The 11550-nt window shown below is 43.4% G+C and overlaps 1 protein-coding gene across 3 annotated transcripts; it reads right to left on the reverse strand.

Moving 5' to 3' along the window:
- Position 1: 1 nt before the first annotated feature.
- On the reverse strand, positions 2 to 11249 carry NR2C2AP (nuclear receptor 2C2 associated protein). Of its 3 annotated transcripts, none has more exons than XM_088149437.1 (7): positions 11087 to 11249; positions 8918 to 8998; positions 7893 to 7983; positions 5509 to 5614; positions 3953 to 3988; positions 2079 to 2147; positions 2 to 1899 (listed from the first exon to the last, which is right to left on the reverse strand). In XM_088149437.1, exons 2-7 carry the CDS (start codon positions 8956 to 8958, stop codon positions 1784 to 1786), a joined length of 459 nt encoding a protein of 152 aa, XP_088005563.1. In that variant the 5' UTR covers positions 8959 to 8998; positions 11087 to 11249; the 3' UTR covers positions 2 to 1783. The 3 variants fall into 3 exon arrangements, with proteins under 3 accessions (XP_088005563.1, XP_088005562.1, XP_088005564.1); XM_088149436.1 differs by having other exon boundaries at positions 4 to 1899; positions 8918 to 9068; XM_088149438.1 differs by lacking the exon at positions 3953 to 3988 and having other exon boundaries at positions 6 to 1899; positions 8918 to 9068.
- Between the last annotated feature and the right edge of the window lie 301 nt (positions 11250 to 11550).

The following is an 11550-nucleotide window of genomic DNA, read 5'->3' on the forward strand; positions in this document are numbered from 1 at the left end:
TGGGGAATTCTGGGAGTTGAAGTCCATATATCTTAGAGCTGCTAAGGGTGAGAAACACTGACTTAGTACTTGTTGTTTCCTCAGTTGCTGAGGGCGAATCAGGGTTGGGTCAAAGGAAGTTGACCGAAAAGCTTTGACAAGAGATTTTTTTTTTAAACAGAAATAAATATACATAGCAGGCTCGTTCAGTGATCTTCATTTGCAAGTCAGCTGCTGAATTCTGACCATCTTCTTACAGGTCTGGTTTTTACCTTTTACTCCCCGTCTTTCTCCTCTTTGTGAATGCATCTGATGTCAGCTTGCGTGTACGGCCGGCATGCCTACAACCAGCGAGGCTCACCGTTTCACTGCCAGATCTGGATCCGTTTGCCCTGTTCCAGACCAAAGCCGTACAAACACCGGCGAGAAACGGTTGCATGTTTTATCGTGGGTCCTTGAAAAGAAGGGCCCAAGTAACACACACGCTCTGCTTTCTTCTCTGCGGGGGCAGCCCTGGCGTCGGGTGGAGGCAGCAACATCTTCAGAGACCCGCAGCAGCTGCCTGCAGGTCGTCAGGTGGCAGTTCATCCGGTAACTCTGGAGCAGGCCGCTCATGATCAGCGCCAGAATCTGAGCTCGCCATGGCGCTGTTCCCCAGACGTTGGGTGCAGCCTTTTGGGGGAAGGGGGGGGCACAGCTCAGAGACAAATCATGGGCTTCACAAGCTGAAGATCGCAAGTTTAATTCCCGGCCCGCGTGTGTGTTTTATAAAAGACTGCTTAGCCGGATTGGTTAGAAAGAATTACGAGAAAGTGGCGGAGAGCTTCTGAGCTTCTGGCTAGGGAGAAAGGGTGGGGCCAATTAATGGGAACAGAGTTTTGGGACTCTGGGGGAAGGTGCCAGGGGAAGGGGACCCAGCCTGGGAGCAAGACTAGCTTTTTCCAATAAGCCACCATTGCCTGTAATTCTCTGCTCCTCACCAACTTGCCTTTGTAAAACCTGGATCTTCCAAACTATTGGCCAGCCTTTACACCAGTGTTTCTCAACCTTGGCAACTTTAAGATGTGTGGACTTCAACGGCTGGCTGGGGAATTCTGGGAGTTGAAGTCCACACATCTTAAAGTTGCCAAGGTTGAGAAACACTGTTTTAGATGTTTGGGTTGCCCCAGCCCTGCAAATATTAAGTTTTTTTAAAAAAAAACCTTGGATTTCCCCCCAGGCTCTGTGATAGGTTGGGGGGTTCCTTTTTGATACATATTGCTGGCTCTGGTTGTGCTATGTTCATCCCCATTCTGTAATATTTGTTCTACTTTTGGGGTTGCTTTTCAGTATTGTACTGTTTTAAACTGTACTCCACCCAGGGTTGGCTTTCGCCTGGGGCAGGCTTAGAAACTGAAATACGATAAATGGAATTTGATGAAACAGACTGTGATCCCCAAGAGGTTAAGTAATAACAAGTTGCGCAGTATTTAAGGCTCTTCTTCATAGAACTATAAGCAGCACTTGCCCCTACGTTCAAATTAGAACCAGAGATCCTTTCCTTGCAGCAAGGAAAATGTAAAGTTTTTCTTTAAGGAAGCCGGTTGTCTGCACATCAAAGAGACAAACTGTTTTCTTTCCAGCTCTTCAAGGTGCTGATGACATAGGGGGACGATGGGAAAGGAAGTCCATTTGCTATCAAACCAAGCAGCTCGGCTTTCAAAACCAGTCAATTCCAATTCACACCATCTTAGAGGCCCCAGGATGGTCTTTAGTTTGCCATCCACATACTTGACAAATCCTTCAGCTCTTGCTTCCTCCTCGATCAAAGCTTCTGCCCAAGGATGTTGAGATGGTAGACGATAATTCGCCCAAAGAAATCCGAGCTGTTTTGAAACGTAATTTTCAGTTTATCCAGTGGTTCTGCTTTGAACGGAAAGCTGTAGAGGAAGGAGTAGTTAAGGAACAGATGGTGATATACTAGGTGGAAATACAATCCCCAACTTGGCCAAAATTAAATGCAGTTGTACCAGAAAACCTTGCAGGGCTGTATATGGCCCAGAGATCCGTACATTTTGTATTTCAGTTCTTGGGAGTGCTGAATTATTTGGTAAAGGATATCTGGAGAGAGTTGTTATCTTCAGGGTAGAATTCAGCAACAGTGGAAAGATCACCTCCTTTCTGGCCACCTTTGGAAGTTTGAACACAGAAAACAAGGTGTGCAGTTGGGAAAAGTTTTGGGAAACACTGGTATTGTCAGGCACTTCCCAGTTCACAATGAAAAGAATTTGGAAAGGAAAAATACTGAGGAAGAGACAGAAGTTAATACTGCATTCTGAAAAGGCTAGCCACTTTTCTGCTCATTAGCAGCTTGCCTCTTCGGCAGTGTGAATTGTTGCTAAAGAAGCTTTTGTTCCCAAGACACATTCAGCCTAAAGCCTTTGAGAAGTGCAGAGAACAAGAACTCTTTTCTGTTTATTTTATTAATTTAAAATATTTCTACACCGCTAATTTTCTTTTTTTAAATCTCAGAGTGGTTTCCAATGAAAATCAGTGAGTACAATAATAATTTTACAACTATGAAAAGGATATATAAAATACACAAGATAAAAGAATAAAACAAAAGCAGTAAGAGAAAGGTAACATTGACAGAGGCATGAGTGTTAAAAGGCCTGGGAGACTGATAATGTCTTTGCTTGCTACTGCAAAGATGATAATCATGGCACCAGTCTTATGTCACTTGGGAGAGCATTTCAAAGTTGGGAGACACCCATTGAAAAGGCCCGTTTTTGGATAGCTATTTGCCACAGCTCAAATCACAGAAGTACCTCCAAAAATGACCTTAGGGGATGGGTAGGAGGTATTTTTTCCATCCATCCATCCATCCATCCATCCATCCATCCATCCATCCATCCATCCATCCATCCATCCATCCATTTCATTTATACAGCTGCCCATCTCAAACCAGTGACTCTGGGTGGCTAACAATAATAAAAACAATCAAACAAGTAAAACAATATAAAATATATACAGTGTATATATTTAGATGCAGCCAAGAGATCTTAAACCAACTGTGGGCGTCAGCACAACCATGAAACGGGGCCCTTCGCACACTCGGGGTCCCAGGCCCGGGCATAAAGCCAGGTCTTCAAGACCTTCTGAAAAGCCAAAGGGGTCGGGACCATCCTAATCTCAGGAGGGAGGATGTTCCAGAGGGCAGGTGCCACAGCAGAAGAGGCACGTCTCCTGGTCCCCGCCAGCTGACGTTCCTTGGCTGATGGGACCCGGAGCACGCCCAGCCTGCCGGACCGGATTGGACGGGTGGAAACAACTGGGAAAAGAGAGTCCCTCAGGTAAGGCTGTATTTATATATTTTTTTGTATTGTTTTACTTGTTTGATTCATGGTCCCAAGCCATGGAGGGTATTAAAGGTGACAACCAGCAATTTGAATTGCACCCAGAAACACACCAGCAACCAGTGCAGCTCCCGAAGCAGCGGTGTGACATGTGCTGAGTAGCCGACACTATTGACAACCCGGGCAGCTGCATTCTGTACCCAAGATTGTCACCCAGAGCTGTGAAGGTTTTTATAGGTAAAAGTCAGTACTCTGAACTGGAACCAGAAATGAACAGGGAGCCAGTGAAGATCATAAAGATCGTAAGACCTGTTCCAATGGGTACTTCTGCGGCTGCATTTTATGTTACTGAAGTTATTGGGCAGTCTTCAAGGGCAGACCCATGCATAAGGCCTTCCAGTAATCTCAACAAACAGGTATCATGGCCTTGGATCACCACTGTAAAACTATCTCTAGCCAAATAAGGCAGTAACTGGCACGCCAGTGGTGAAAGGTGCTTTCACACCACAGAGGCGATGTGTGCTAACGAATCACAAATAGATCTAGATCAGTGTTTTTCAAACTTGGCAACTTTAAGATGTGTGGACTTCAACTCCCAGAATTCCCCCACCAGCATGTGAGCCAATTGGCTGCCTCACCTGGATCCCGTGGAAAGGAGAAGTACAGCTGGGTGCCTTTAAGAAGCAGACAATATTTTATTCTAAATCTCTAAATGATCACACTGGGTGGCTTCATGGAGATGTTAAACAGTAGGGGGATAAAATGGAACTTCACAGTGAAAATATCAGGGGTTCAAGAACATCCCTGGCCCGCCCTCAGGAGATGGCCATCCAGCAGGCAGCCATTGAGGAATGACCCAAGCTACTTCAAAACTCTTCTATCCACAACTAGCTAAGTCACCTTCTCCGGAAGATAGTGTGATTGATGGTATCCAATGCTGCTGAGAGATCAAGAAAAATCAGTGTGGTTGCATTCTTCCAGCAGGACAGCCAAGGTAGGTTCAGTGCCAGATCCTAACTGAAATGGATTTAGAAAACCCATTTCATCCAAGAGTGTCTGGATCTGATCAGGCATGACATACTCAAGCACTTTGTTTAGGAAGAGAAAGTTGGCTGCTGACTTCTAATGAGGCAGATCTTCTGGGTCCAAAGAGGTCTCATTGCTACTTACTTCAATGAGGATGGGGATCACTCCTTGTTTTAAGGAGGAATTTACACTGCCTGGTTCCAGCTAAGCACTCTGTTCCTGCCAGATGTAATAAGCTATGATGGGCAAGCAAACAGGTTGGTTGAACTCACCCACATAACTGCCCATGTCATTGGGGTTTAAACAAACTCATCCAAAGAAACCTGATCAGACACAGCCTTGGATGTTTCTAGAGACTGAAGTAGTATAACTGCAGAGTTTAAGCCATGACCAGTCTAATAGATATCAGAGTCTAAGCCAACCTGTCACAGCAAGCTATGGTCTGTAACCTGGCCAGTTTCATAAGGCCCTGAACCATTTCAAAAAGCTTCAAGGGCAACTGTGCAAAGACAGAATGGTGGAGGGGGGCAAAAAACCTTCCTTTTCCCCTTCATCACACCACAAAGTAAACTCAACAGAGCTCTTATCAGAGTCAAAATGATGTTTTCTTCCCTTGTATTATCTTCCAACTTGCTTCACTGTCTTCACCTTAATCAGTAATAAGGGGCCGAACAGGCCGTAACTCAGGAGTCAGAGAGACGTGCAGGAGGAGGCATCATTCTGGTTTTTAAGGACTGATTTGCTAGTTTCCCACACTGGGCGGGTTTCTGCCAGAAAGCTCACAATAAAAGCCCTATTTTGCTGTCTTCCCAGCAGCTAATGATCAAAAATATTACTTTCGCACATGAAGCATTTACGGCTAGCTTGTTAGGATGAAGTCTATTTTATACAGATCTCCACAGCAAGAGGGATAGTTCAAAGCTGCATGCATCCTATTAAATAAAACACTAAATACTAAATGAAATATTATTTAACTAAAATAAAATACTAAAATAAATATTAAATAAAATACAAAATTAAAAACGATACAGCGGTTAAATGCATTTAAATATTTAAAACAAATACACACACACACACACACACACACACACACACACCCCTCTCTGTCTCTCATATAGAAAAAGACTGAGCAAAGAGATGAGCTTTTAACTGTGGGTGAGTTTCTTACCTTGCAGAATGCATTTCCGGCTCGCAAACCCCCCCTGGAACTGAATCTGAATTTGAGAAGCCTGGACCGTCTGAGGAAATTCCACTGTCAGCCACTGGGTGGCACCCTAATACAACAAAAACAGGATATCAGCATCACCAGCTGAAGAGACATTCAGATTACTAGAGGAGAAACACAGAAGGGCAGATCTTTTTTTTAATAGTATTTTATTGGAATTTTAAAGTTACAAAGTTAAAAGTTAGAAATGAAAAAGAAAATTGAAAATACAAATGAGAAAGAAAAGGAAAAGAAAAAGTGAGATAGAGTAAAAGAAAAAGAAAAAAGATATGAAAAATAGATAACTTCCAATCTATCTCTGGTCTTAGGAATAATAAGAGTATCAAAAGTGCTAGTTTTTAATGCATTAAGCAGGAATAATTCTTTGTCAAAACATATCCCATTACATTTATAATCTAATCTTCAAATCCTCATGTAAGCTTCACCCCACCTGCATTTTGCAAATAGTCCATCAATGGTTTCCATTCTTTAAGGTAATAATTATTTGAGTTTTCTTTTAATAAGCAAGTCAATTTATCATTTTCTGCCATTTCCATCAGTTTTAACAACCATTCTTGTATTGTTGGTAGTGTCTGGGTTTTCCAGAATTGTGCATAAAGAAGTCTTGCTGCGGTAATCATGTCCTGTAGAAGGGCAGATCTTATAAGAGGAGCATTCTGTCCAAGTTCACAAAAAAGAAGATTTAACAGCCTAATGTAAGGATGAAGCCAGCCACATTTAATATGTTTTAATTTGGATTTCTGGTGTGAAATGCATTCTTTCTCTGTGAAGATGTCCACTAACTATTTCTTGAGGACAACACGCGGTATTGTCCTCAACCTCTCTCTGCCCATCTAATGCCCACCTTTCCTCGCTCCACTTCAGATGTGGGGTTGGCTCCACTTTGGTCACCACAAGCCATGCTAAAGCGGTCAGCCTTCTGCGAATCGTTCTGGAGTAAGAAGAGGGCCGGACCATCCCCTCATCCCTGGACGCTGGTTTTCAGAATCAGCAGCCGCAGAAGCAATATGGCGCTGGTTAGGCCAAGTGAAATGAAGCAAAAACATTCCTTTCTCTCATTACAGGGACTTGAGAAACCATAAACCCTGTCTGGTCAACCGAAAAAACTTTTAGAAGGCCAAGGAATGTCGATAAAGCTGGGAGAAGATATTAGGGTACAAGCAAAGCTCTGGGAATCGAGGACAATTTAAGATACACCCCATAACTGCAAATCTCTAGAAAGCAACTATGTTCATGGAATGGCCTCTTTGTTCTCTTGCACCATTGTTTTTGTAGTTCCACCCCTTCGCCTCATCGAACCCTCCCCATATCTAACCTCACTGCCACACGAGATGCTGCTATATCCAATCCCAGCCCAATCTTATCCGATCCATTACTTGATTGATATGATTGTAATTTGCCTAATTCCATAGAGAGAGGTTCTATCCTCACCCTTTCAAGATTTGCTTCGGCTGCCTCCGATACTGCAATATAACACTGGTGCTTCAGTGAAACGGTTTGTTGGTCTCCGGTTTCATTGAATTCCTGGGGCAATTTGTGAGAGAAATTTCTCTTACTCTCCCTTTCGAAAGGGGGAGGGCTTCCTGTGGGTTTTCTGCTGCCCATAACTGGCACTAAAGGAGGCCTTCTCTAGCCAGCTTCCGTCAGCCCTTCAAGGTAGACCTGACTATGAAACCAAAGTCCTGCAGACTGCTACTACTTTTATGACAAGGTTATTGTTACAGAATCTTGCAAGTCTGAAAGTGCTCTTCCCGTCCCTTACGTTTACTCTCCTGAATGCTAGGGAGGGTCCCTTCTGAGACGCTTTCTCCACCCCTCCTCCTTCAGATTCAAATATCGTTCATCAGACTGTTGTCTAGGCTGCGGCTCTTCCTCCCAAGGTCATTCCCACATACCATTACATCACGCTTCCTCCCTCCCTCCTTCCCTTTATCTTTGTGAGAACTAGGGAGGGTCCAATTACAGATCAGGCCAGGACTCAGATTTCTTTTATCTGACTGTTGCCTTGGTTGCGGCTCTTCATCCTGTTCCTCAAGGTTGTTCCTTCTTCCCATTACAGCTTCTGGTGCAGATAAAACATCTATTTTGCTTCAGTGCCAAACCAAGAAGGAGTTGGAACTGTGGTCAGCATTTCCTTAAGCCAGCACAATTCTCTAAAAATAAGTGTAATTATGTTATGATTAGTGTGTCACTTACCAGAACTTCTCAACCCCACCATATACATAATGGGGATAATATTGGCCTAGCTTGCAAACGACCTGTAAGGCTCACGAGAAGGGTGTGTGAATGCTCCAGGCGATAGTAGGATGCTAATTATAACACTTCACCTGGTCCGAGTTCCAGCTGGTTTCCTCATTTCCGTCAAACATGTATTTCTTCCCAAATTGCTTCACCTCTCGGTTGAGGACGGAGCTGACCCTATGAATGCAGAAAACAGAAGGTAAGAGGACAATGAGGAAGGGCTGAATTGAAATCGTTACAGCCAGAGGGTGGGGACACACAGACAAATCCAAGGTTTATTGAATAAACCACAATTGACAGGGTTCAGACAACCATGCTAAGCCATAACCTATGGTTTATAGGCACAACGGCTGGGTTCATAGAGCACAGTGAGGCAAAACTAAGCAAAAAACATGATAGATTCAGACAGAAGTCAGCAATCTGGTGCCTGCAAAGCTTTGAAAGGGTATCAGTAGAACTACAAGATTAAACTTTAAAACGAATAGTCAAAAAATTGGCAGAAATCTCAGAAGATTTGACAATCTCGTTTCAGGCATCCCAAGAGATCCTCCGTGGGAATTCCAAAATCTAATGAGATCTAGCAGTCTCGTGAGATTTTAGTCATTTTTATTTTCTGGAGCCTGCACGTGGTATTTATTGCCCACAACAGCTGTTGAAGCTTGGTTTAATTTAATGTGTGAACCGGGATTATATTTATGATTTAACACGAAGCCTGAACTCAACCATGGAGCTGGAATAGAACATAGTGGTCATCTAATCCAGTGTTTTTCAACCTTGGCAACTTTAAAAGGGGTAGACTTCAACTCCCAGAATTCCCCAGCCAGCATGCTGGCTGGGGAATTCTGGGAGTTGAAGGCCACCCCTCTTAAAGTTGCCAGGTTTGACAAACGCTGATCTAGTCCACCCACCAGTCCTATGTAGGATTTGCAATGCAGAATATGGGAGCTTAATTCCTGATCTCTAACTCCTCGGTCTCCATGGAGGATCTCCAGGGACGGAGAACTCCTTTTGCCTTTTCCAGATTTCCGTGCAAAGCTAACTGGTAGCACAGAACATAATGCTGCACTTGTAATTAGTTCTTCCAAAGATGAAGATCCAAAGAAGCACTTACCTGCTGATAGTTTCAGAGCAAATCAGGGAAGACAATGCCATTTCCTGTTCTTCGGGTCAGATAAAAAACAGCAGCAGGGACCTGATGCCAAATGCAACAATGTGTGTGCACGTGCGTGTGTTCCTCCAACAACTGCAGTTTATTATTTTTACTAAAGAAGAACCAGAACAAAACGGATTTGGAACCAGTTTTATCCCCTCATCCTTAGAACTAACCCACCTTTAGATAGTCAACCCTCTAGACTCCTTCCGGTTCCTCTCTATTCTGGCCTTCTAAATTAAATCCAAATTAAATTGAGGTGCCCAGAGTCACCCTCTGGGAGAGATGGGTGGCATACAACAATAAATCAATCAATAAAATAATAAATAAATCCAAACCCTGCCTGCCGGATTAGAGGAGCCGTACTATGAATTCAGAAACACCCACTCTCGTATTTGAACCGACTATGGTTTATCATGTATTGACTTTTAACTTTGCTAGCTGCCCAGAGTCGCTGTTGCGAGACGACCATCCACCTCACTGGATCGAAATAAATAAATAAGCAAACAAATAAATAAATAAAATTGCACTTAAATGGGAACCACAATTAAGCGAACAGGTTTTAAGGCAGAAGCTGGATTCGGATGCCAGTGTGTGATCGTGGCATAACAATTAGAACCATAATTTAAACCCATGACTTCTTTAAGCTTTAACAATAACCCTACACCGCAGTGTTTCTCAACCTTGGCCACTTTAAGATGTGTGGACTTCAACTCCCAGAATTCCCCTGGCTGGGGAATTCTGGGAGTTGAAGTCCACACATCTTAAAGTGGCCAAGGTTGAGAAACACTGGCTGGTGAGTTCAAACCTTAAAACTGGATGTGGCTTAGTGGAGGATCATTCAGGCCCCTGTGCACTAAGGAGATTTTAGTATTATATCTGATTTGGACAGTGTTATTTTATAGGCAAAAGTACTGACTGTAATACTGATTTTCACTAGTATTTACAGAGCAAAATGAAGACGTTTTATCTCAGTTTTAATTTTTTTAGAATATCCTATTTAAAGATTATTTTGCAGCACAAAGTGTCCTCAAGTGTTATTAGAGGAATTCAAAGAGTATTTTAATTAAAGTAATTTTAAAAAGAGTTGGGCTCCAGAGACATAACACAGTGTCTCACATTTGGTTATAGTTTATTGAATTAAGCCACAAGTAAATGGGTTTATACAGCCTGGTGAGTGCTAAACCATGGTTTGCAAAGCTGCAACAGCTGCTTTCATACAACACACTAAAACCAAAATCAAACTATCCACACTGCGGCTTAGTACAATGTCTGAGCCTAGCCAATAATGCAGGCTGTTCTTTTTTAGCGTAGTTCCTGCCCTCCATACGTGTGGACTTCAGCTCCCAGAATTCCCCAGCCAGCAAAACTAACTCTCAGCTAAGGATTTTGGGAACTGAAGCCCCCCCGCCATCTGCCCAGGACATCTAGGCAGAAAAAGGCTTATTTTAAATCTCTTTGTGTGATTTATGCATTCACCCTCCTATTATGGCTTAGCCTTACAATTAAACCATGGTTAAAAAACATTAGCTTTAATTAGGTTTTAAACCTAATTAATTAAATTAATGTTTTAATTAAAACATTAAAATTTTAATGGTTAAATGTCTAAACATTAGGTTTGAACATTTGTTCGAATATACAGTAGTCACAATCTTTACGAGAATTTTATTCCTAGAGAAATCTTTTTTCTTCCCGGCAGAGCTCTGTCTCCCTGAAGGCCTGTTTCAATTCACTTAAATTGTCTCTAAACTATCTTTGAATGTAAAAATTGTCCCAGTAGTCACAGGAGGAATGCCAGCTTCTCACAACACAGCCCAGGCTTTTCCCTGTTTTTTTGCATGAGCTCTGACCAGGAGTTTAATCTCTAGATCAGTATTTTTCAACCTTGGGAACTTTAAGAGGTTGGACTTCAACTCCCAGAATTCCCCAGCCAGCACTGCTGGCTGGGGAATTCTGGGAGTTGAAGTCCACACCTTTTAAAGTTGCCGAGGTTGAAAAACACACTGCTCCAGATTCAACCTCTCCCCAGCATGGAAATTTAAACAATGCTTTCGACTAAGCAACTGCATGCAAAAAAGGCAAAAGAGCAGGGGCCAGGGAAAACGTTGGCAACCGGCTTTTCACACTGACCTGCAAAGTTTGCAGAGAGGAGCAGACACCGCAAATGACATCGATACACCCCACGTCTATCTATAATGCTCTCCCCACCAGGCGGGAGAGCCAGCCATAGAAGCAGAAGCAGGAATCGAAGCAGAAGGCAGGAGAAACTCGCCTCGTGCCGCGCGCGCTTCCGGTTTCCTGCAGCGCTGGAGAATCTTAAAGAGACACGACCGAAAAGAATCGCAAAAAAGTGGGGGAGAATTCCAAGGTACGGATTGCTTCACCGCTCTTCCTCCGCTAGGGGGCGGAAGCAGAGCGGCGGCTGGGGAAATCGGGACGGGAAACTTAAAGCGGAGTTAGCCCGCAGCAACAACCGCGCAAAATTGCAGAACGAATTTCCAGGAGGTTTAGGCGCCGCCCAGCTCTCGATGGCCGGCGGGGTTCTTTCTGCAAACGGGAAAAGGTACACGGACTTCGGCTTTGCCGTGGCTGGT

Source organism: Python bivittatus, unplaced genomic scaffold, assembly GCF_059951505.1.
Source record: "Python bivittatus isolate LINGU-HERP-01145 unplaced genomic scaffold, Pbiv_v1 ctg000580_np1212, whole genome shotgun sequence".
In the NCBI taxonomy this organism is placed as follows: Eukaryota; Metazoa; Chordata; class Lepidosauria; order Squamata; family Pythonidae; genus Python; species Python bivittatus.

Coding starts and splice junctions, on each gene's coding strand:
- NR2C2AP (XM_088149437.1), bottom strand. CDS start 8,958: ATGGCATTGTCTTCCCTGATTTGCTCTGAAACTATCAGCAG. Junction 7,984..8,917: donor TGCTCTGAAACTATCAGCAG/GTAAGTGCTTCT, acceptor CTGCATTCATAG/GGTCAGCTCCGTCCTCAACC. Junction 3,989..5,508: donor CCGGAAATGCATTCTGCAAG/GTAAGAAACTCA, acceptor TGCTTCTTAAAG/GCACCCAGCTGTACTTCTCC.